General features: G+C 38.6%; 1 protein-coding gene across 1 annotated transcript in view; it reads right to left on the bottom strand.

The window, feature by feature from the left end:
• Positions 1-2,971: 2,971 nt before the first annotated feature.
• The window catches only part of mosmoa (modulator of smoothened a), a 59,310-nt gene continuing 34,924 nt past the window's right edge, over positions 2,972-27,357 (bottom strand). The window contains exon 3 of the mRNA XM_056237228.1: positions 2,972-3,989. Coding sequence (XP_056093203.1) covers positions 3,805-3,989 — 185 coding nt within the window. The 3' untranslated portion in view covers positions 2,972-3,804. The remainder of the gene's footprint in view (positions 3,990-27,357) is intronic.

Below are 27,357 nucleotides of genomic sequence, written 5' to 3'. Positions count from 1 at the left end.
AAACTGGCTAAACCAGTTCAAAGTTTGACAGTATGCTTCTGTAAAACATCCGCGTTTCAGGTCATTATTGGGTGCTTTAATAATATAATTGGGTATATGTGACGTCCTTGTGTGATTATGAACACAAAGAAATTGTTAATCGTTTTTTTTAACCGGTTAATTGAAACGAACTGTCCTTAAGAACCAGTTTGCGGAAAAGATTCGGACTTCCCATCATACGAACCTATAGCACCTGCATAACACCCAACAACAACCCATGTATGTGAATATCTGCTGTCAAATAAATAAATATTCGTGGACACATGTATGGTATATAAGCACAAATAACCTAAAACTAACCTTTTGCCACACATGGTAATAATGGCCACTGATTTAAGAAAATATACAGGCCATAATATATATATAGATTTATTACATGCCATGTAACTTTTTTGTTGTTGTAAAAACAGGCAATTATGACACCAAAATATTAGATACCAGACACCAGAAAATTCACAATTTTTAGGTACAGAAATTGAATAAAGCAATCAAATGTAAAATAACACTGCATAGTCTTCACTGTATAAATTAAATCTGTACTAAAGTTATGAAAGTTATTCTGTCAAGAGCAGCGAGTGAATTTCTCTTTGTCTTTCGTTGTTTAATTAACATAAATGACAAGACTGCAGCAGGTATACATTAGACTGCTGTCACTTTAAGAGCTAATAATGCACAGTTCCTTCCAATATACTGATACTCTGTTTATGTTCACTTAAGAAACAAGGACGCTCACCAATACGGGCATTTTCAGGTGCAAGAAGACATGAGAGGTCGTTCACGTCTGTTCACATTCATGTTTTAACTACATCGCATTTGTAGAATTCATAAAAATACGAATGACAGCGTTTCATATAAACGCAGATTTTTATACAAATCTGGTGCTTGGCAAGGGTTAATTAAAGCCCTGCCTGTATGCAAGTTTGCTTATTTCTTGATGTTAAACAATAGGGATGTGAATAAAAAAGAATCATGATTAATATAATTCAGTTTCAATTTAACGAAATTGATAATTTATTAATAATTTGAATTAGTTTTCATTTTTATATTTTTTCATTTTAAATTTAGTTATTAGTAATTTTTAGCTTGTGTTATTTTTTATTAGTTTTGTTTGTTTTCGTGTATATAGTTTTCTTTTTTTTTTTCTCATTGGTTGCTACGATGCTGTGGGTGGTTGATAAGGTGTTGCTATGATGTTGCTAGGGTGTTCATATTTAGTTATTAACATAAATTTAAACTAAAACCCATGGGATATAACAATGTAGTATATGAGGGATGACCCATGTGTTAAATTAGACCAGGACCTGTCAGCCAACCTGAAACAGAGCGCCCTTTAACATTGCATTCTCAAATTTGAATTTAACAAACCCATTTCAATTTCCCAAACTTGCAAAAGTTTTTAAAAAATGAGGTTATTTGATGGCAGTTCCTGGGAATATAACTTTTTTAATAGGTTTGACTTAAATGTCACATACTGAAAAACCCGTGTCCATGAGCAAAGGGAGTCTGCAGTGAGAAGCTCAAAAAGGGTAGCGGGCTGATGTTTTAAATATTGCAAATGTAATGGCTTGTTGCTAGGCAACCATACATCCAATGCTTGCAAAAATGACTCTAAACGCAATTAGCCACAGACTCTTCACGCATGCAAAGTTAGCTGATTTTCCGCCATAGGGACAGAAAGTAGAGCAATAGTTACAACTGGATTCCCAATAAAGCAATGCTAAATTGAACTCAAGCAGTCGACCTTCTTTTATGCCTTTTATTGTATACAGTGAGATACTGAAACAAGGAGTAGCAGAGAAAACAGTTGTCTTGCCAGTAACATGAATGTGTTAACAGTAACTGTGCACAAGGACTGCTACCATCCTTTGATAGATAATACTGTTACTCATACATTTGTTTCCTTCCCTTTTGAAATCATAAATAGCTTTTCATTACCCTATATGTCATTGATGGTCATTACCCCATACTTTTTTTTTTTCTTCTCCATTTTATAATGGGTTTCCAAAAATATCCAGAGCAGAAGCAGTCTTTAGCGCGGAGGTGATGGCGTCCACCGTCGTTCTCGCAGTTCACATTAATTTAGGTCCCAGTGCGATACGTCTTTTGCCAAAAGCAATTGTACACATCTTGCCTGAATGCAGGTGGGAGTTTATCTTATAAACACTTTTATCAATTCTTCAATCCAAGAGTTTAACTCCTTACCCCATATATTTACGAGAACCGTCTAAAATTGGAATAAATATATCTCATCTGTTTACCATCCCTACAATGAATATGAATGTTTCCAATGAGAGTGCAGTCTTTCGAAGCATTAATGAAATTAATTTAGTAAAGAATGTAAAGGCGACTGTGAGCATATGACCTTCCAATAAATGGATTGAACAGAAAAGCACATTCAAATAAAACCGAAACACACACTAAGAGGAGAATTCATAAAAAAACAAACAACAATAACAACTTGTGGGCAAAATGTAACCTTCATATCACACATCCATCATAAATAAAACACAGTTCTGATTTCGTTCCACTGTAAAGACACTCTTACACGGTACATTTGCTTTCCAAAAACGGGGAGCGCTTCAAAAACAGAACAAAAAACAGGGTTGATGTAACAAGCAAACTTTCTTATTCAGAGTCAGATAAATAAATCGCAGCATTTTAATGAAACGTCCGTGATCAAGGCAGAACATAACTTACAGGGCACACATTTCGTCATGGTGAGAAAATAAAATAAAAAATAAAATAAAAAAAATATCGCAAAATAATGAGGTAAGGAGTTTGTTTTTGTAGTGCTTCACCTACTGAAATGGCTATACCGCACAGTGCTCCTCTGAAACTGAACTCATGCCCTTAGCATTCATACAACACAAACAGGTTTATGGCACATTCGAAAATCAAACCGAAACAAAGGGCTCTGCAAATCCAAAAGGGCTCTGCAAATCCAGAGATCAAAACAAAGAAGAGATGAACCGGTATAAAGTCAAAGCACAAACACAATCCGCCTGTGACTCAACAGAACTCGCCCCGTAGTCGAGCGAGGACAGGCGGGAGTTTCTTTTGGTATGACGTCAGATTCAGAGAAATATCGGAGCGTGGTTTAACAGCGAGGCACAGCCTTGCAGGGTCCTGACCGGCAGTCCTGGAGCGCTTGCCTCGAGTAGTGCCAGAGCAAAAATGTTCTTAATACTGTTCCCTTTTACCGTTTTCCCTCTTTTGTAACAGTGCAGCGTCCTGGAGAGCTCTTGGGCCGCCAGAGAGAATGTGGGGAGTCCCATTGGGACCCCTCCCGTTGGACTGATGTCCGGCCCAATGTGTCTGTGCCCGCATTCTCCACCACTTTTTGTCATTTTTTTCCGCACAAAGGCAGAGGGCATACATGTGCGTGAAGCTCTACGAAACTTAAACGAACCAAAGATAACGGAACTATATCCCAAAGTAAAGTACGGTAGTACTGGAAGCAGGCGCTGTGGATGCACTCAGTCCTTTCCAGACGGGCCCGTGTACTTCAACGCCCCCAATCCTTTGAAACTCAAAGGTGCAACATAAAGACAGCACAGGTTTAACTAAGCACAGGTTGGGCGAAGGGGAGCATGTGGTCGGACGCACTCGAATGTAGTGCGTGCAGTAATCGTCTTATTAGTTTTGCAGTTTAATGAGTTATTATATCATATAACACCATCCCCCTGTCGTCGCCCCTTCTCGATGAGTGCCGTTTCTTTCCGTTTCACATTGAACACCCCAGCTGTCCCAGCTGGGACCGTCCCCTCAGCCAGGAAGACAGACTTTTCCCGCAAACAGGAGCCCCACTATTGTGAAGAAGATGGAGAGCACGAACAGTACATAAGAGGAGCCCACCACTGTGTTGTTGGGTAATTTGTACGGTTGTCCTCCTACTTCATTGATGTAGAATCCTATTGGGAATATGAGGGCGGCCATACAAAACAAGATCACTGTAAAAGAGAAAAAAAGCAAGCGTTATTATCAGGACAAAAAGAAGAATTTACACAAATATAATAATTAAGACATATTAAGGTGGGGTGGTTGAAAAAAAGCAGCAATTACAAGGGAAAAGACAACAATGGCTGAAAAAAGCCGCTTTCCGACCAAGTAGTTACAGGAACTTAGTTATAGGAACTGTCCACTTCTAAACAGTTCTAAGAACTACTCTCCCCCAAACTCGGTTTTGCTGTTTGCGTTCGCACTGGCCAAGTGGCCATAGGAACTGGTAGGAGGGGTAAGGGAGTGACGCAAGCACGGCGGCGGCGGCGCCACATACAACAACAACAAACCAGCGTGGAGGAGGCTATCGGAATGTTCCTGTTCTGCCTTGCCGGGACCTTAATAACGAGTACGAACGGCGGCGTTTAAAGATCTTGAGTTCTGTACAGAGAAACACAGAAGACGAAGGCTCCAGCGTAATATGATCTTAAGTAATATGATGGAAGAAGATAGAAGAGCAGAGCGCACGAGGCAAACAAAACGACGGGTAAGTTTAGCAAGCATTAGCAATTAGCTGGTTGAATGCGTTATGTTTGTCTTAAGTTATGAGTTAGCATAGCATACATAGGCGAATTGCAACAAACAGTGAAGAAAATGTGTTGACAGTGGGCGTGACTTATAAGTTGAACCAATCAACGTAGACCTAGGGAAAGGGAACTAAAAAAGTCCTCGCTCTAGACTAGGTACTGAAAGAGTTATAGGAACTACGGTCTGAGGAACTAAAAAATCCCCAACTTAGTCCGGTCGGAACAGGCGAAAAAAAGGGTTATAGGAACGTTAGGTTCTAGGAACTGCAAAAGTCCCTCCGGTCGGAAAGCGGCTAAAGACACATTTTCCCCATAGAATAAGGGAATTATACATTTAGGAAAAATCAATATTTCCCCTAAAACCTCAGGGCGTAAATCACCGAAGCAGTACCATATGGCTAATTCACAACGTATTCACAACTATTTTATTCCCGTTATAAAATTAGGGAAGACGGTGAATGTCACAACGATTTTAGTGTGTTTTGTATTTAGCCTTTAAAGGTCCCCTGACATGAAATTTTCACTTTCTGTTTTTTTTTAACATTAATATTAGTCCCCCTAGCCTGTATTTGGTCCCCTCGTGTCTAGAAATTTCAGTCGGTGTAAACCGAGTTTTGGCTATCTTTCTCTGCCTGTGAGAAAATGAGATCTCAGACGAGCTGATCTTGAATCTCCTCCGCATGACGTCATATAGGGGAAAGGTTACCTCCCCCTTCTCTGCTTTGCCCGCCCAGAGAATTTGGCTCGCCCATGAGTAGTGTTGCTTTCGTCAACGAAAATTATGACTAAATATCGTCGTCAACGAACCTTTATCACGTGACGAAAACGAGACGAGACGCAACGTAAATGCTGGTCATGTGACGATGACTATAACTAAATGTATAATGCAATATTGTTGACGAATAAAAACGAGACTAAATGTGGTTTACAAAAACTATGCTAAAATGTCTCTTCATTTTCGTTGACCAAAACGAGACGAGACGAAATGTTATTTAACGTTATTTCGTCTCGTTTACTTGCATTATTATTATGCAGCATTTCTGTTTCGTGTGTCACTTCAGGGGCTGCATCAGATCGCACTGCGCAGACGCAGGCGACTTCACATCCACAAGCCCCACTCACGGCATTATTTAGAAGATGCAGCTGCGTGAGTTACAGCTGTTTCCCATAGGGGTGGAACGGTACATGTATTCGTACCGAACCGAAACGGTACGGGCGTCACGGTTCGGTGCACGAATTTACACGGAGAATACACGGTATAAAAATAAATAAAACTTGCGTGAAAATTAATTAATGTAATGCGGAACTACTGTTAGATACGCGGGTTCTTTAGGGACACATAATCTGTACCATCGGCTTAGCTCTGAACGCGCGTTCACTTCAAACATTGGCTTTATACGCGCGTCCTATTCGCTTTGGACTAGCGTCGAACTAGACGCGATAGACGCGATAGACGCGAATTTAACGCTCTATTCGCGTTTGGTGTGACCGCATAATGAACAGGCTGCGATGTCAAGATTGCAATGCTGGAGTGTGTGTGTTTGTGTGTGAGAGAGAGAGGCGCGGCCGCGATTGAACAGTGGAAACATAAAAAACATACTCCGTCATTTTGTTCATACAGATCATTAAACCTGCAAAGTGTTTACTTATATTTGTGTACACTCGCAATAAAACACAACATTGTGCTTTTGTCACACTGTAAACTCTTGTCAAACTGTAACCTACAACTGTCACCCAACCAAAATCTCTCTCTCTCTCACTCTCACTCTCACTCTCACTCTCACTCTCACTCTCTCACTCTCTCACTCTCTCACTCTCTCACTCTCTCACTCTCTCTCTCTCTCTCTCACACACACTGTTTTAAAAGCAAAACATATTTATCCAACTCCATTTCAAAACAGTCTGTGGGTCCCATCTTTTGGACATTCATCGCATTGGTTTTCATCGTCCTCGGAGCACTAATCTTACACATTCTACATTGATTAAAAAAGAAAATCGAATGCGTTTTTAATGGTAATATTATTTTATACAGAAATCAATTATTTATAATTCAGATGAGAATAATGTTACATTGTTAATTAATAATGTTAATTAAAATTAAGGAAAACAAATATATTTATCTGAAATATAGCAAATTAATTTTAAATTAATTCAGGTACAATTACCAAACATATCGCAAGGTCTTTTTGTCTTTTTATTAATTTAATTAATAAACGAATTATATAAAACTATTGTCAGTGCACTACAAATAAACTGGTTCTATGCCTTTATTAATAAAACTTATTTAAAAAATACAATGCCTTCTGCATTTTTGTTTTGCTTTTCCCTCCATTGTACCGAAATCGTACCGAACCGTGATGTCTGAACCGAGGTATGAACCGAACCGTGACTTCTGTGTACCGTTCCACCCCTAGTTTCCCACATAGCCTACTCCGTGTGTAGTGCGTATGCGGTGCGTGTTACGGTGTGTATGCAGGAGCGGCACGCACTATTGTGCTTTCACGTGTGTTGCGTTTGCAGTGCGCAACTGATCTACGGCTGTACCACAATCACAACATTTATTCTCTATTTTTATTTCAAATCAATATTTTTAGCCTACATCCATTATGTCGCGTTGTTGAGGTACTGTGTAGATCTCTGCTCTGCTGTTATGCACGCACCGCTCCTGGAGCGCATTGCCGGACCGCATCCGCGTGCGGTGTGAGTGCTCTAACCATAGGCTCTAACATGGGTACGGGAAAAATAGGTACACACCACATACGCACTGCAAACGGAGTATGTGTGAAACAGGCGTTAGCATAAACGACAACAAACAAAGTTAAGTCTTTAATTAAAACTTTAATTTCATCATGTGTGTAGGCTACTTCTAATATGTTTGGTTGGTAAAATAAATATGTTGTAAATTCAAATCAGAGCGTCTTCCGTGTCTGGAATGGATGTATTCTTGAGTCTATAAGGTAACAATAATATAATAAGATAACTATAAGAAGATAAGATTGTTTGAAATGGGTTTGGCTAAAAGAAAATTTTGGTTTCGTCTATACTATAGGTAGGCTATTATACTATATTGACTGGGTTAAATAGAATTGCATTACTAAAAAGAGACTAAAATACAATTTTCATTGACTAAAACTAGACTATGTCTTTCGTCGACTAAAACTAGACTAAAATGTCATCAGTTTTCGTCGACTAAAACTAGACTAGACTAAAAAGAGTATGAACGTGACTAAAACTAATAAAAACTAAAATGACAGCTTGACACAAAGACTAGACTAAAACTAAAATTAAAACAGGCCGCCAAAAACAACACTACCCATGAGAAAACGAGCTAGGAACAGGAAGTACGAACGCGCCGGCGCGATTTTAGTTTTTCCTAGAGAAATAGCTTTGAGATTTGAGTTTTTCCTCGAGAGATATCATGGCTTGCAAACGAGCGAAGCATGGCAGTTGATCAGTGTTCGGATGTACAAATGAACACAAAAGTATTTTTTAGTTCCTTCATCCGAGCCTCTGAAGAAACAATGGGTTAATTTTATTTTCTCTGGAAATGCGCCGACAAGTTGTGTATGGTCCAAACATTTCACCGACGACTGTTTCCTCAACTCGATGAACGTCTGAAAATAAATCGATCGAGCTACCAAGCAACAATTTCTGATGTGTAGCCTAATTGTTCAAGTTCAGACAGGTAAGTTAATCTTTCTCTCAAAATCGTTCAATACTGTTTATGCATCAGTAAGTCAAGCCAGTGACTAAAATATCAACTTCACATCGTTTCTTTTAGTAGGATGAAAATAATCTTATTTAAATTCTGAACAAATTATACAGAAAGAGATCAAAGAACAATCTTTCCACACAGCGCGAGTTTATCTGGACAACTCATTATGAAATCAAGGACGCACGTTACACTGCACAACGAAGCTCTTACTGTATTAGGTATTTACATCATCGTGTTTGCATTGGGGAAAGCATTAGAGAGAGCAGAAACTGAGTTGCAATGATAAGATCTTCATTCTCGTGATCAACAGACTGTCATCTGCTTGCTCAATGCTCATCACGGCAACATTTTATGTGATGGGAATAGATCTAAATACTTTAAAAACTTCTCACGATTCGTTAATCTCGATAGCTGTAATAGTAAAAACGTATAATAGCGGTAGTAAAAGTATTCGAGAGAGTTTCACATGTAATACATAGCTATTTCATATGCAAGCATGTCAGCCAATCACAGCAGTGGGTGGTTCCACTGAATCACACAGCAGACACGCCCCTTCAAACAGAGCGTTCAAATCAGAGGCTAAAATCAGGCTAGGAAAAATGCCTTTTATTTCTAAATTATGACTATTTTTGATCTAAAAAACATACTAACATTATAAGGACAACCCAGGAAACATTATAAAATAATAAAATAACCCCATGTCAGGGGACCTTTAAGTTTCCTAAAGACTCAATCCTTTCATGTTCCTTCTGTGTTTCATGAACTGCAAGCGTAAGAACATTAAGGATGTTCATTGTTTCTGATTTCATCTTCAATAGCAAAAATTAGAGTCAGTGTGTTCGGTATATTTGTTATTTTCCGTGAATTAGTTCAAATTGACAACTTCAATTAATTGATTTAGAATTTCATTATGGCATTTGTTATTTAAAAAAAAAAAGATATAGTATTACTTCCTGCATTAAACAGCACGCGCATCTGTCAAAGCAAGACGCGGTAAAGACTTAAGCTTTTGTTTGAAACACTTATAATTATAAAGCATTCTCATGGTTCGAACAACTTGGTTCATGTACCTTTCTGCAGCAGTTCACTGTGTCTTCTGCTATTTTCCATGTGTTTGTCCTTAGACATGGGTTATTTACTTCTGTAAAGCGACATGACTAATCAATATTCAAGTCGATTATTTTCACTATTGACAATAATCGATTTTATGGATTAGTTGTTGCAGCCCTACTTTAATAGTAGATTAACAAAAGTCCATTTGATATCTTTTTTGAGGTTTGATTTGAAGATTACCAAAGTCCACATTTTAAGACCGGCCAAAATATGTAGGAGGACAGGCAAAAAACATTTTCTCTAAAATCCACAGAGAGAAAAAAACTAGTTAGGCGTAACACCATGTACTAATTAGGTTTAGTACATGGAGTTTCCAACAAGAAGTAATTTGTCTCTCCACACACTGAATGAAAGTGCTGTGAAATGTGATATTGTGACATGAAAATTTGTACGGTTGGTGGTTGATCCCCTCCCCAAAAGTGGCCCCATGAATGATAAACTGGGGCTTGGTTATAAACCAGTTATATTGATCACAATGATAAGCTCTGGACCTGATATGAATTACCCTAACAGTCATAAACACAGCAGCCAGTCGGTGTAGGGGAAACGACAGCAGAACTGATCCCTCGCTCCAAATAGGAGGAAATTGTTCAAAAAAGGTAACAACGTCAATTATAAGGAACTGGTTCAGGTGAAATGGTGCAATGAACAAACAACCTTTTCCATCCCAGCGATATCACCGAGAGCATGAAAATGCGGTCCCTTTTTAATCTGTGTGGCACAATAAGTTCACATTTTACTCAAATTTCTACCTCAATCATGTCATAGATGTAAAACCAATGCATAGCAGGGATGGGCATTCGATTACATTTTCTTAGTCGATCGTCGGGAGAATTAACGATTGACTATCGATTCATCATTAATATTTTTATATTAAAATGCATTATTATTATTATTAATCTGCGTTCTTAAACAGAGACCCTCGTTTGTTCCAAAATAATAAATAATTAAATAAAAAAGAATCATGTTAAACAATTAACTTAACCAAAAACATAACAAATAATACTTCGATCTGACAGGTTGTGTCAAAACGTAACTCAAAACTATCGTCGAGAAAGAGGCTGAGAGAGATTAGCCTACCTAACAATGAATTAGGCTACTTAGCAAATTAGGCTACTTAACGAACCCTCATAAAAAATAACTAGTAGCTCACATGCAACTTCTGCACCAGTCTACTGATTTTTGTTGAGAAAAATAAGCATGCTGACATGATCTGGGGTCAGACGCGACCGCAACCCGGTGACCGTCAGTCCAGACGCTGAAAACACCCGATTCTTCTTTTGAAATCAAAACGGAAACTCGCAGGTAACCGAGTATGGCGTCAAATATTGCCCCCGGGTGATAAAATGTTTAATTGCTGCCACACAGTGAAATTAATTTCATTTCTTGAAGACGCAACCTGCATTAGTTTAATCGGTAACAAATTAACATGATCGACGAAATTCTTAATGATCAATTATTGATCGTCGATTAATCATGCCCATCCCTAATGCATAGTTTATACTTTTTGAACTGTATTTGATCTAACATTGAACTTTTTTTTTTTTTAACCCCTAACCTCTACCCTATTTTGATAAGTTGAAAGGCAACCTAACTGCTTTTGTTTTAAAGGGGTCATATAATGGTACATGCACTTTTACAAGTTGATTGTACTGAAATGTGTGTTGGCAGTGTCTGTACACAACCATCATAAAATGATAAAAATCCATCCAGTGTTTTTGTTTTAATCTCCTTATATGTTTTCCCCTGCCTCAAATTGAGCCGTTCGATTTTGTGACGTCACACGCTCGGACGCCCCTCCCACGATTGTTGATTGACAGCTGCGTTTCAACACAGACCCGCCCTCGCTCGTGAGCGAGCTGTCAATCATAGTCTGCGCGGCGCGGACCGGCGCGGTCATTGTTGATATGCTGGAGCACTGTCTATGAGCAGAATCGCGTCTAAGCGATTGTGGTGTTCTGTTCTGGGGTGTAATAACGAACACAGTCATTTTAATGTTCCTAAATCCGAACCGCTGAAGACGCAGTGGCTGAGTTTTGTTTTCGAAGGGAATATTCCCCACGAGCAACGTCAATGCTCTCATGTTTGTGCGAATCTTTTCTCACCAGACTGCTTTATAAGGAGGGTCAGAATAAAGCTGGTTTTGCTAAGTAGCTGCTCATGAAAAAAGGATCGATACCAGCTATTCATGTTCCTGCTGAACCTCCAGAACAACTGAAGTTAGTGTAACGTTTTATTAAACTTTATATTAATATATTAATCTTTGCAAATCGCTAGCTGCACGCTTCACAATGAATGCGTCTAAGGTTTACACTTAGGGTACATTACGGCATGTTTTCTATGTATGATGTTCTCAATATAATTCAAAATCCCACGTTTATACTGAACAACGCGTTATGGTTATTGTGTTATTGTGTTTCAAACGGTGTATGCACAGAACAGAGAGGCAGGGTGAGCAAAGCTCATTATCATTTAAAGGCATATGCACTGAAACGGCGTGCTGAAAACAGAGCTTTTTTTGACCAAGTAAAATAAGTGTTTTCTTACAATAGTAATGAGAATTTTTAATTAAAGTATATTACAAACTTTTAATTTAGACCCTAAAGAATCATATTAGCTTGTACAAAAATGGCATTATATGACCCCTTTAAGGCAGAAAAAGCATGTTTGCACAGTTTAAAGTTTACGCTATGTTATTCTATTTTTGTTAATTACCTATATTCTAAAATGTAATTGATGAACCCTCTTGGTTCAATATGGAAAACTATCAACCTGAGATTTTTTTTATTATTTTGCATATCGCCCAGGCCTATGATAAACCCTGCCTAAACTCTCAACCGTATGGATGCTCGACCCCTAATAAAAAAAAAAAAATTTTTTAAAACGAAGCCCTGTAATCTCTATTCCCAATCATAAACCCTTCAAAAACCCTCTGGCCCGTCACGTTTAAAACAGACCGGAGTGATCACACTCAGCATGGGTTCATGTTAGCCTGGCAGAAAGGCTTTTAGCGAGATAAAAACAGACACTGCTAATAGATGCCTGAGTGCAGTCTCGGCTCAATCTTGGTGCTCATATAAGCAAGATAATAGCATCTTTCAGCAGAATGCAGCGCTGCAATTAAACACGCCGACCCTGAGAGAAGAAGTGCACTGATCTGACTGAGGCGGTGTGTGTCAGCATTAAGCTTCTGCCTTTGAACACATATTGCATAAACCACTTTAGTCGGCCTCAGCTCTTAGACGCACACAAAGGAGTGGGTTAAGGAGATGAATGGTAACTAGGCTGTGGACAAAAGGTCATGGCCTCAGGAAAGAGTAAAAAAGGCACTTCCTGCTGTGGTAAATGCCAAACTACCATTCTGTTAAAAAAAGAATAACATGTTCCTTGAAAAGAGGTGAGGTGCTTTTTCGAGCACAATGAAGAAAAAACTAATTGAATGAATAGAGAGGAAATAGAAACAGGCTTCAGCCCTGACACATTTATGCTGCTCGCAGACCTGTCTGAGAGTCTATTTCTGTTGGATGGATTGACGGATACAGAAATGCATGTGGAAAATCTACAATCTGGCACCACAAAAGCTTAATGATGATTCATCATTTGTATTCTAAGGGTGTACACGTTTACACGACAACAATATGCTTAAAACTGAGAAGTTTTCCTTTGAGTTTTCACTGTCAAAACGTTCCCCATTCACACGGATTGGGGAAAACGACTAAAAACGCCATCGTCTTCAGAGATTCGCGTTTTTGTTGTTTACACGGAGACTGTTTTCAAAAACTTCCAATTTAAAAACCCGTTTTCCAGAGTTAATGTTTTCAGGCGCCCAAAGCGCCGTTGTTGTGTAAAAGAACGCCTAAAACGCATAAAAAGTTTTACGTTTTTAGTTGAAAATGGTGTCGTGTTAACAGCCCCCAAGTGTTAGTTTTGAGCAATACTGTGTACAATTAACTCATACATGATTTTTTCTTTTACTTTTTTAGACGCGATACGCACAAATAGAAATTTTACCCGATAGCTTAACTTTTTTTTTTTTTTTTACATTACAACCAATAACTGCTTGAAATAATATACTATTCATATATAATTTTGCATGTAATATAGGTCCTTCTCAAAAAATTAGCATATTGTGATAAAGTTCATTATTTTCCATAATGTAATGATAAAAATTTCATATATTTTAGATTCATTGCACACCAACTGAAATATTTCAGGTCTTTTATTGTTTTAATACTGATGATTTTGGCATACAGCTCATGAAAACCCAAAATTCCTATCTAAAAAAATTAGCATATCATGAAAAGGGTCTCTAAACGAGCTATTAACCTAATCATCTGAATCAACTAATTAACTCTAAACACCTGCAAAAGATTCCTGAGGCTTTTAAAAACTCCCAGCTTGTTTCATTACTCAAAACCGCAATCATGGGTAAAACTGCCGACCTGACTGCTGTCCAGAAGGTCATCGGTCATCAGGTCATTGGTCAGAAGGTCATCAGGTCATTGACACCCTCAAGCAAGAGGGTAAGACACAAAGAAATTTCTGAACAAATAGGCTGTTCCCAGAGTGCTGTATTAAGGCACCTCAGTGGGAAGGAAAAAGTGTGGCAAAAAACGCTGCACAACGAGAAGAGGTGACCGGACCCTGAGGAAGATTGTGGAGAAGGACCGATTCCAGACCTTGGGGGACCTGCGGAAGCAGTGGACTGAGTCTGGAGTAGAAACATCCAGAGCCACCGTACACAGGCGTGTACAGGAAATGGGCTACAGGTGCCGCATTCCCCAGGTCAAGCCACTTTTGAACCAGAAACAGCGGCAGAAGCGCCTGACCTGGGCTTAGGGGTGTCCCCAACTAAGGATTTTCATAGTCGAATCAGATTCGTCAAGTCCTGCCTATAGTCGACTAATAGTCGAATCATGTGTGTGGTGTTGGGGAGGGGGCGGGGCTTTAACATTTTAAAGCCGCTATGTACAAAAAAACACACAAAGATATAGAAGAAAATGTATAAAAACATTTTGGATCAATAAAACTAAGAAATAACATAAATAACTGCAGAAAGGCCACACTGCAGATAGGATTTGCATTTCACATGCAAATCAAATTAAATCGGCTGAATTGCCTGTACGAGCATGCTCTAAGTAGGCCTACAGCGCAACATCGATGCACTGAAAAATAATCAACAATTAAGAACATAATATACATTTATAATAAATAAAAATACAAAACGAAATAAGTCAGAATCAAGTCACAAGAAGCAGAACAAATGTGTGCAAAATGCCTAAAGTGCAGGGGAACAAATATTCAAAACAAGTCACAAATAGTTAAATTAGATCACCCTGAGTGATCAATTAATAAAAATAAAAATAAAGAAATTTTTAAAATAACGAAAGTATGGCCAGGATTTTCAACTTTGTCTTTTTAACTGCAGAAACAACAATAAACGCTAAACTGGAGCGGCAGTCTTTTTAGCTAAACGTGTTCACAGTATCCAAAAATCAAATTAGAACCAGCTGAAATGTTTTGAAATCACTTGTACCCATACCTGATCGAAAAAACTAAATCCAGTCTTTCACTCTGTGTCCGTTTGAGTCTTTTCAAATTGTGTGCGCGGATAAAATACATTCTAAAACGCTTAACGTGAAAAACGCTTAACGGCTTTGTCCTAAAACTGTTATATTAAAAGATCAAATTCTGTACACACCTTATATTAATAAAGCATACTATATAGCCTACAGAAAAGCAGATGAGCCCAGAATATGAACGCAACGCGTTTTATTATAGGCTACGTTAAGCATTTTCCTCCCATAGAAAACCGTTAAAGAAAAAGCTTTACGTGACTTTCAATAGGAGAAACGCGTTGCGTTCATATTCTGGGTTCATCTGCTTATCTGCACATAGAATGGGTTCTTAAGGTGTGTAGCCTACTGTGTACATACATTAAGCACGTAAAAGTGCCATTTAAGCGTTTTAAAAGCTTTTTTCACGTTAAGCGTTTTAGAACGTCCCGAGGAAAACCAACCTGTTAACAGAAGTGCGATCATGGTTTTCCTGATGCTAAATCCAGCCTTGGAGAATATCCTTTCTGATGGTGTGCATCTTTAGATTGTCTTATCCCAGACATTTTTAAAGATTTAAATCCCTGCCGACAAGACGCTCCTCTGTCGGTCACGATATCGAAAGTGAAACTTAAATCTGTCACGGGGTGTTCGGATTTATTCACGCTGCGCGCACGTTAAAAATATTTATTAAAAGCTTCTTTCTTTGCACATTTTTATCGACAGCATTATCATAATAGGCTGTATATTAACATATTGACAGAAAACCAGTAGTTCTATGTGAAATCAGACATTGAGCACACTCATAGCCAAAATGACATAATCCTCGTTTAATAACACATCTGCGAAGATTCGACCGTGAGATTGGTAGTCGAATCAGGCTCCTCCTATCGAAGCATCGAATCTTCGACTATTCGGGGTCACCCCTACCTGGGCTACAGAGAAGCAGCACTGGACTGTTGCTCAGTTTTGCATGTAATTCGGAAATCAAGGTGCCAGAGTCTGGAGGAAGACTGGGGAGAAGGAAATGCCAAAATGCCTGAAGTCCAGTGTCAAGTACCCACAGTCAGTGATGGTCTGGGGTGCCATGTCAGCTGCTGGTGTTGGTGCACTGTGTTTTATCAAGGGCAGGGTCAATGCAGCTAGCTATCAGGAGATTTTGGAGCACTTCATGCTTCCATCTGCTGAAAAGCTTTATGGAGATGAAGATTTCATTTTTCAGCACGACCTGGCACCTGCTCACAGTGCCAAAACCACTGGTAAATGGTTTACTGACCATGGTATTACTGTGCTCAATTGGCCTGCCAACTCTCCTGACCTGAACCCCATAGAGAATCTGTGGGATATTGTGAAGAGAAAGTTGAGAGACGCAAGACCCAACACTCTGGATGAGCTTAAGGCCGCTATCGAAGCATCCTGGGCCTCCATAACACCTCAGCAGTGCCACAGGCTGATTGCCTCCATGCCACGCCGCATTGAAGCAGTCATTTCTGCAAAAGGATTCCCGACCAAGTATTGAGTGCATAACTAAACATAATTATTTGAAGGTTGACTTTTTTTTTTTTGTATTAAAAACACTTATTTTATTGGTCGGATGAAATATGCTAATTTTTTGAGACAGGAATTTTGGGTTTTCATGAGCTGTATGCCAAAATCATCAGTATTAAAACAATAAAAGACCTGAAATATTTCAGTTGGTGTGCAATGAATCTAAAATATATGAAAGTAAAATTTTTATCATTACATTATGGAAAATAATGAACTTTATCACAATATGCTAATTTTTTTAGAAAGACCTGTATATCATAATACACTCATACACAAAAAGACTTGGTGTCGTGTAAGTGCCCCTAAGTGTTAGTTTTGAGCTATACTGTATACAATTAACTCATACATGAACAAAAAAGAAAAGATTGTCACTACCAATAGCTGAACATTATTTTGGTTCATTGGTTAACATTAATGTATTAAATAACATGAACTAACAATGATCAATACATTTGTTACAGAATTTAAATAGTTAATAATGAATAAAATTAAAATTAATAAAATAAAATAAAAGCTGTTCATTGTTCATGTCAGTTCACAGTGCATTAACTAATGTTAACAAATACAACCTTTGATTTTAATAACGTATTAGTAAATGTTGAAATTAATATTAACTAAAGATTAATAAATGCTGAAGTATTGTTCATTCTTAGTTCTTGTTAACCAAGGTAGTTAACTAATGTTAAAGGGGTCATATAATGGTACATGCACTTTTACAAGTTGATTGTACTGAAATGTGTGTTGGCAGTGTCTGTACACAACCATCATATAATGATAAAAATCCATCCAGTGGTTTTGTTTTAATCTCCTTATATATTTTCCCCTGCCTCAAATCGAGCCGTTCGAGCCTGTGACGTCACACGCTCGCACGCCCCTCCCACGATTGTTGATTGACGGGAGCGTTTCAACACAGACCCGCCCTCGCTCATGAGGGAGCTGTCAATCATAGTCTGCGCGGCGCGGACCGGCGCGGTCATTGTTGATATGCTGGAGCGCTGTCTATGAGCAGAATGGCGTCTAAGCGATTGTGGTGTTCTGTTCTTGGGTGTAATAACGAACACAGTCATTTTAATGTTCCTAAATCCGAACCGCTGAAGACGCAGTGGCTGAGTTTTGTTTTTCGAAGGGAATATTCCCCACGAGCAACGTCAATGCTCTCATGTTTGCGCGAATCATTTCTCACCAGACTGCTTTATAAAGGAGGATCAGTATAAAGTTGGATTTGCTAAGAAGCTTTGCTAAAAAGGATCGTTACCAGATATTCGTGTTCCTGCTGAATCTCCAGAAGAACTGAAGTGAGTGTAACGTTTTATTAAACTTTATATTAATATATTAATCTTTGCAAATTGCTAGCTGCACGCTTCACAATGAATGCGTCTAAGGTTTACACTCAGTCAGGGTACATTACGGCATGTTTTCTATGTATGACGTTCTCAATATAATTCCACGTTTAAACTGAACAACGCGTTATGGTTATTGTGTTATTGTGTTTCAAACGGTGTATGCACAGAACAGAGGGGCGGAGTGAGCGCAGCTCATGATCATTTAAAGGCATATGCACTGAAACGGCGTGCTGAAAACAGAGCTGTTTTTGACCAGGTAAAATAAGTGTTTTCTCACAATACTAATGAGAATTTTTAATTAAAGTATATTACAAACTTTTAATTTAGACCCTAAAGAATCATATTAGCTTGTACAAAAATGGCATTATATGACCCCTTTAACTAATGAACCTAATTGTAAAGTGTTACCTTTTTTTTACATTTCAGCCAACAACTGATTGAAATAATATACAATTCATATGTAATTTTGCATGTGATTTATCATAATACACTCATACACAAAACACTCTGATGCTAACAGTACGCCAGTCTTGAAACTCCAAATGAACCAATGTTGCATCAACAACCTCAAAGCATGGCATTTTTTCATGTTATGAAAGTTATGAAGGCTCCCTCTGTTTTACTTTCTTCTTATTTCATGTTGTCCAGCAGTGCATGCTGGTCAGGTCCGAGCAGACAGCAGCTAATGTTTACGTCTGCCATACGCTGAAGCCGCAGCTGTGGCCCTGACAGCAGACGCCGGGCCGCGAGCGTAGCCTGGTGGAGCGGGGCGTGGTGCGCGGGACACAGGGGGCTTGTGTTCGTCACACAGAGCTGCTCTTTCAGGGCTCGGGTGGCGTGAGGCCAGTGCCAGCTTTAGCCCAGACACCTGTGTTCACCCCACCTGGAGCCCAAACACTCCTGCAGTGAGCTTTAAACGGGTTATACGCAGGCCTTCCAACACTGCACACGGGATGTGGACACAACGTGAACGTACAGCAGATCTAAAACAAGCTTTTATTAAAATATTTGCAGGTTATTTTTGACATGCATATTTGCAAGTCCCACTTACAACATAAAATGTTGTAATATAAGGCCGGTGGACTAGTATTGTGGACTAGTTTATTTAAGCCATTAGCCACTAGTTTTTATTAACTGAATTACTTAAATCTATACTGGTGGGAATACTAAACCATAATGAGCCTTTAAAGGGATAGTTCACCCAAAAATGAAAATTAGCCCATGATTTACTCGCCCTGAAGTCATCCTAGGTGTACATGACTTTCTTCTTTTAGACGAATACAATCAGAGATATATTAAAAAAATGTCCTGGCTCTTCCAAGCCTTATAATGGCAGTGAATGGGTGTATGTCTTTGGAAGTCCATCAAAGCGCATGCATTCACGATTAAAGTGTCGTACACATGATTTACGGCTAAAGAGTTACCCTTGAACTTGACGCATAACGTAATGACTGCCGGAGACGCCGTGGAGCACTTTAATGTAGGGATGTCCCGATCAGGTTTTTTTGCCCTCGAGTCCGAGTCATTTGATTTTGAGTATCTACCGATACCGAGTCCCGATCCGATACTTATATAATACATAAAAAAAGAATAAAGAAGAGAGAAAAACCCCCAGTATTTTTGATTTAATTCACCTTATTTTAACATTCAACAACTCAAACAGAGCACTGCTGTGAGGTAGCTTGAACAATCAAGTAATAAATAACATAACATCTTCACTTTTGGACTTTAGTGCAACAGTAAATATAGAAAAAGTCCAATATAAAAACAAATAGCACCTCAACTTAAAATACCCGGCAGGGATGTAAACAAAAACAAAAAAATGTTTTAAAAGTGTATAAAAAAATAATGAGAATATATATACATTAGGGGTGTAACAGTTCACAAAATGTGCGGTTCGATACGATACAGCAAAAAGAAAGAAATGCCAGATAAATTTCCTATTTATTAAAAGAAAAACTATTTTTAAATAAGTTTGATTTTTCCTACATCTTGAAACTTTCAGGTTTATAAATGGGGGGTAATCTTTGAAGGATGAACAAATAATGTTTTGGTAATCACATTAAAAATAACATTTAAATATATATTTATATAATATTTGAGTTTTGAAGTGCAACATTAAATCCATGTTTATTCACGGCACAATGTTTCTCCTGGTGTCCACGTCAGCGCTGTTTGATCTAATAGAGATCTACGGTTAATAACGGAGAAATGTGAATGCTTCTCACTAGATCTCGCAGCAATGTTATTACTTCAGTGGCGAACTCAAATGTTTTCTCCACTGGATCTCTTAGCACAGTGTCGCTTGATCTCGCGCTGCACAGATGTTGCTGGTCCGAACTGATAATGGTCCGTTAAGCACAATATAATGAGTAGCGCAGTTTCGTTCCGCTTTCATTACGTTTGCCATTTGATGTTGCGTAACCTTGTGGTGATCGCGCCAGCGCGGATTTTGTCTGCAGGAAAAATGGTCCTAGGAATCGGTTTGTATGCGTAGCTACCGAACCGGAAGCCTCATACCGAAACGGTTCAATAATTACGAATACATGTACCGTTACACCCCTAATTTACATATATCCGAGTCCTGATCGGGAGGTAACCTCCGGTTCCGATCGAGTCTGAAACCACGTGATCGGGCCCGATTTCCGATCGCGTGATCGAATCAGGACATCCCTACTTTAAAGTCCCTGTAAAGGCAATAAAAAAATAAAAAAATCTAAACACATTATAAATGTTAGAAATGTATTGCTAAAACATATTACAAAGACTGTGAACTGTGAATTACTGAATTGTGGAGTTAGACCGTTAAACAGTTTTTTACCATTGCTATTTTCTGGATTTTTTGGGCGGGGCTAAAACGGGGCTCGATGACGCACTGGAGCCACTGAGGCTGTCCGCTCCCCTAACAATATTATAGAGCACATTCACATCAGTTTTGCCGCTCAATCGTGAGTTACGGTCAATATTAGTTACTACAGCAGCCTACAGATTGCTAGCTAGCTATGCCTTCGTCACGGAAATGCGTAGGCCTACTACCTGGATGCGATCACCGGATCACATACAAAACAGATCGGTGTCCTTATTTAAATTTCCTAAAAACGATCACATCAAGAAGAAGTGGATTAATTTTGTGAAGAGCCAACCTTGATGGAGAGCTGAGGATCACTGCCAAACACCCGCCTCTGTAAGTGATCATTTTACACGGGATAGTTTTATAAACTTTCGTCGGAGACAACTGGGACTCACTGATAATCCGCTGTTACTGGTGAATGGGGCCGAACCGACTATCTCCCGCCTCGGCATTCATCCTCCCGTCGCGCCGACAACTGGTGCCATCATCGGCAGTGCGTGCCCACCGTGCGAGCATCCATTCCGGCTGTAGAGTTGAGTGTGGCGAGTCGATGACGGCAGCTTTCCCGCGAGTGGGCGTGGTTTCAGCGCAGCCAGTGGACACGCCCCCAGCGTTTGAGAGCAGAGAATACTGCTCATTTTTTCAAGATTTTGATAGCTTATTTTATGTACTTGCTGGCTTTTTTTATCATTCAAATTTGGCAGGGTGACTAATAACACATTTTTCTGTGGTGTGACAAACTCAGAACACATACTTAATTTTGACTTTACAGGGACTTTAATGCATGCACTTTAATGGACTTCCTAAGACATACACCCATTCACTGCCATTATAAAGCTTGGAAGAGCCAGGACATTTTTTCATATAACTCCGATTGTATTCGTCTGAAAGAAGAGTGTCATATAACGCCAGTTAACGATCTGATTTAATCACTTCCTGTGGAGTTTTTTCTGCGGCTAACCGACTAATAAAGTTTTGGTAGACTAACGTTTAGTTGACTATTAGGGGGCGGCCCTATAATACTCACTATTTTTGTAACAGTGAAATCATAGTTGTTTTGTCATTATATCAATAATGTAAGTATGAGGTGAGATTTTACTACTTTGTTTTGAGCAGAAATGCCCATTGTTTTGCCGTCTCCACGTGTGCCGCTGACGTGAAAAACTGCCACTTAAAATATTCAGAGTGTTTCTTATTTTTCCATCTCTAATTGAATTGTTTCAAACAAAACATGGCTGGGAATATGTGCTCAATATCAGTCCACATCCCTTTAAAATATCAACAGTCAAGTAGTTCCTTCTTTCAGGGAGTGACATTACTTTTTGGTGTGAACTGATGATTTCTCAGGTTTGGTGGAATTAGTTGGTTTGTCTCACTTTAAAATCGATAAAATTACAGAAATATCAGCATTTTAAACACTCATGTTTTCCCTACATTAAAAAAAACAACATGAAAAGAATGACCTATCTGGAGAGGTTTCAACCATGAGCACCATTATAACATATCTGTGTTTTGTGTTGTAGCAATCCTGCGCTATTCAGCTAAACCGCCGGTCTTCAACCGTGACCCCGATGGAGGAGGTTATGATCCCAGCCTGCGGAGCTGGTCTAGTTAAGGAGCTGTTGCTCTTTTAAACGCCGTAACTACCGCCCACACACACACACACACACACACACACACACACACACACACACACAGCGATAGAAAAAGACAAGTGACTCACCGAGGTTCAGAGACGGTAAGCGGAGCCTGGACAATTGGGACTATTTCTCTCCCGTTACCATGGCAACCATGCGAATCTCAGCGCCGAAAACGACTTTCAACAGCATCTCTCTCTGCCAAAGACCAGTTCATAATCACACTGTACTTGGCTATTGTGACACACCAGTGAGCCGATTATACATTTTGGGCTTTTTGATTGCACAACGGAGACGGCAGAGATAATCAGGAGCTAATCTGAAGTTTTTCGGCCAATTAAAAATAGCTTAATACGCTCACAATAACTCAAACCATCCGGGGTGGTTCAGGAGAGCTATGTGGGTGCTTAGTTTCTACCTCAGATGGTTTCGGTTTTCTTAATTTGGCGGGCAATTAAAAGGTGATCAAAATTTTATAGACTTGGACTGAAGGAGCAACCGGAGCCGTATCTCGAATAATACTTTTTCCAGTAGGCATTTAAAAAAAGAAAAGAAAAAAAAATGACATTTGTTAAAGTGTTATAAGCCATAAGCAACGAGGTGAACTACAACATTACCAACTCTTATTTAAGGCAAAATGTATTTAAAAATACTATGTGAACTTTGCTGAGGGAAAGAACTACAATCCCCTGAATCACTTCAAATGACATAATTTAATTTAAAAAGTTGGTGGACAAAAACCCCCAATTCATTTAAAGTTGTTGATCATATCTATAGAAACAATATATTTTAAGTTTATTGCAAGATATATACATTTATTAAAGTATTTTGACCCCATCGCTAGACAGACTTACGTAATTTGCAGTGCATCATGGGAGTGGGCGGAGCTAAACAGCTCTTTTGGTGCAACTTGCTCGCTGTGACTCTGATTGGTGGACTGTTCTGTACAGTATTATCATGGGTAATTTATTTATTTTATGGTAATTTATGTTTTTTCACCATCGATTCATTCTCACAGACACATCCAACCAAGCTTTATTCATGTTACAGTAACTCTTCAAACATTTGCACATCAAAATAATTGCATTTTCTGCAATATACGGCTTATTACGGTAATGCTTTCTGCCAGCAAACGATTTTTCTGAGTTTTTCTAAATAAAAATCTGTACATTTATTCCATTTTATTTTATTTTTGTCAATTTAAATTCCATTTGCAAACTCCCCACACAATAACGATAAACTAATTCATTGACAGCCATTTGTTTTCAAGGAAAAAAAAAGACATCTTGCACTTGAAAATAGCACATTGTTGTAGGTCCTTTTCACTTTTTTTAGCTTCAGTTTCTAGAGGGTTAAACAATAATTCTAAAAAGTAAGTTGAAATAATGTGAACGGATGGCTTCAACAAAAGCATTTACCATTGATTAATAACCTCAAAACTCATTGTAGGTCTGTCTTTAAAGTTTAATAAGTAGTTATTGTTAAAAACTAAATTCTCTATGGAGAACATTAATGTAGTTTTTACTTATGGCACCCGAATGTTACACTCTATAAGCAACTACCTAGATACGCCCTAGCAACCACCTAGCAAAACCCCTGCTAACACCCTAGTGACCACATGTCCTAAACCCCCCCGAACACCTTAGCAACAGCGATACGGCTTGAGCTGAAGCCAAGTCGACATTATATTAAGCATTAAGGTGATTAATCTGCAGCGCCGCTAACTATAGCCATTTCCCACTTTACCCTTGAACGCCTCGTATCCTGAGAGGAAGTCTAAATTGAAGGGTTTCTTTATAGGATACACACGGGATCTTGAAGAACAGAGAGAAGAAAGTTAATAGTGTCTCCAGTGAGCGAACACAACAGATGCTACACACATGCCGGACAGACACACAAACCACAGAGATCATCTATCTCACTGACTGCCGGCTTGTGTGCGCGACTGTCAAGCGGTCGCTGTTATTCGTATTACCCACAACTGGGAACCGACACCTCATTTGAAGGGGTAAAACTAATATTTTGTCAGGCGCACGTGTAGCTCCAGCTTGGGAACAGTTACGTCTGTGAAATAACCCCTACTTTTCAATGGAAAGTCTACATTTTCACTCTTTCCATTACAACAATTAAGTGTACTGTGGGTTTAAGAAGTGATATGACAATCAATTCCCAACAAAATAGACATTTCATGTATTTAATTTAATTAAATTAACCTAGTAAAACAGATGTAGCCATTATTTTCACTGCAGAGGCGCAGGTTTGTCGTACAAAATTCGTCAATAATAATATATTTGTATTATTTAAGAATGGTTCATATTGTGTGTAGTGTGTGTAGGTCTTAAAAGCTGACGTCTGTGGTTTCTGAAGCCCTAGAGGTGGCAAACAGAACTGCAATGGGTTTGAGCAGACAGACATATCAATAATGGAAAGTGTTAGTTGAATATCACTGGTGATATACCTAAAATATGATATCCAATGTTGACGATAAATCGATATACAGTAATGGCCAAAAGTGATGTCCATAGGGGATGTTTGTTTTTTATTGACCCTACAAGTTCAGTTAAAGTATACAAATATGAGGATTTTCCAAACTTTAATCGAACTTGTTAGTTTTCATTTTCGTTTTTTATATTTTAAATATGAGGCTAAACTTGGTTAAGTTGCTTATCTGACAAAATGATTTGGCAAAATAGGCAAACTACAGCTGCAGGTTTTATTTCACTATGCAAATAAATAAATAAATAAATAATCAAAAAGCTCACAGGAAAAAAAAAAGCATAGATTGACTACAACATAATTGGTTATTAATATTTAGTTGGTTTTCTCGTTTTTACATGCGCTCATAATTTGTTTGTTTGACAGCCTGGCCAAAATGTATGTCCGCACAGTTTCATTACATCACAAATAAAGCAATTGACTTCAAGCTATTGCGACCAAAAACTATGTTTTTAAATTATTTATTTAACCAGTAAGGTCCAAAATATCTCTTCTACCAGGGAGTCCTGCAAGCAAAACAATAAAAAAGCATGCTTGCAAAATCTTTAGCAAATTTGTAATGATATTTTAATGAAGGGTAAATATGTAAATTTTCCTAGACTGGATGTCACTTTTGGCCACAATCTCAGTATTTTTGCATTTGCTCTAGAATAATTAAAAAAAGATGAGTTTCCCATTGCCCCGTGAAAAATGTACCACTTTTCTTTTACCACTTTTATTAAATTAACATGTAAATGTAACAATATGAAAAAGAAACAGTGCAAAATAGGTACAAAAGGTGCAGTCTAATTCACAGACCACATTTTACACTTGTGCAACTGGGGTAAATTGACCCTTCGCTAAGCCACGCCCGAAAACCGCCACTGGCCAATCGTGGCTTAGCAACCGTAACTAGGCGCGGGAGGTCTGTCAAGCTTTCGAGCGAGGGAAACATGCCGACGCGTTGTGCGTATGGATTGTGCAAATCTGATACCCGGTATTCTAAAAGTTTGGACGGTGGGGTGGCATTTTTTCTCTTCCCGAAACCTAAAAGCCAAAGGGGAGAAATGCCGGGCGTGGATCAAGCAGTGTGGACTGTGGAGACCCATTCACAACTAAATGTCGACAGGATTAACAAAAAAAACCCGCCTATTTCTTGGAAATAATGGCGGTTCTTTGTTCATAATGCATATATTTGAACGTAAAATAAGACGATTAAAGGCAAGACGGAGGCTCACTGACATACTTTAAAATATGTTTCAGCATTGTGTTAATCGACGGCGGACGGCCTACTAACGTTAACTTTATCCCTGTAACTTTACCCCAATCCGATCGCGGCTCTCCCGGTGTTAGATTGATAAGCTTTTTGATTTAAATTGATTTGATATTAGATTATTTTCACATTTCACTTACTCTGCTGTGCATGAATATAGCTGTTCAATTTGTGTTTCCCATTTGAATGGAGGCGGCTGCTGCTTGCGCTGGGACCTAACGTTGTAGGCTTTAGCTTCAATTTTGATTAAATTATTCTCTAATCGGTTGCATATTATGTCGTGGATATATCCCTCGAATGCATACTGCTGTCCCTTTTGTCTTGCTCTCTCAGATATTTCACTTGTTCGCCAAAAATGACTAAATATCTCCTTGGGAATGTCTGACACCGGTGCATTCACACTGTAATAGACGTGGCAGCCGCGAAAGCTTGACAGGCGTAGCAACAGTAACTAAGGAGGGCGGGGCTTAGCGAAGGGTCAATTATGCAAGTGTTTCACAAGTTTTTAAACAAGAAACACAAGTCTATCAGCGGTTTCTGGTTTAAGATGCTCTGTGGAGCGACAGCATGTTCCCACCGGCACTAAAGACTCTTTCAGACGGGGAAAAAGCTGCTGGGACACATAAGCACTTCTTAGATAGTTTTGGATAATAAAAAAAGGTATATTTGGTGGCGTCTTTGGCACATTAATCTTAATTTTGAACAATATTTGCTGGGGAAGTTCATGTAAGCCAAATCTGCACACCTTTAGTAAAAAAACTCAACGTGTGAGCCATCATGATATATTAAATTCAGCGTATTGGGCAGAGTCTGCTCATATCTGGCTTACTTGAACACACAGACACACGTGTCACTTCGCAACAAATAACGGCGCGCTTGTTCATTTGCATTGAAGCAATAAAAAAAAGCATTTGGTTAACAGAAAAAAAACATTGTTATTTTCCAACATCCTACTTTTTATTTCATGTTCTTTGTACTGTATTGATCTGTCCATCTAAAACACATTTTTGGTGATGAGGATGAAAGAGATTGCTGGATGACAGGATTTTGTTTGAATAAGAATTGAATGTAAGCTATGAAATCCTTTATAATATCCATTTATAATTTATAAATAAGCTGTGACGTAGTGATTTTTTTTCTTTCTCCTCCCCCCACCCAACCTTTTTATTTTGGCTAGTACCAAAATCAAAATCAAACCCTGATTTTTACAATATTCTGTCATTTTACATTGATTATTCAATTATCGTGATAATAATGCTAATATCCGATATCCCAGCTCTAA

This window comes from Rhinichthys klamathensis, unplaced genomic scaffold (genome assembly GCF_029890125.1).
Source record: "Rhinichthys klamathensis goyatoka isolate OS25496 unplaced genomic scaffold, OSU_Roscu_1.1 h1tg000484l_1, whole genome shotgun sequence".
NCBI lineage: Eukaryota > Metazoa > Chordata > Actinopteri > Cypriniformes > Leuciscidae > Rhinichthys > Rhinichthys klamathensis.
The sequence above is the reverse complement of the archived record's forward strand: the minus strand, read 5'-3'. Positions and strand labels throughout refer to the sequence as shown.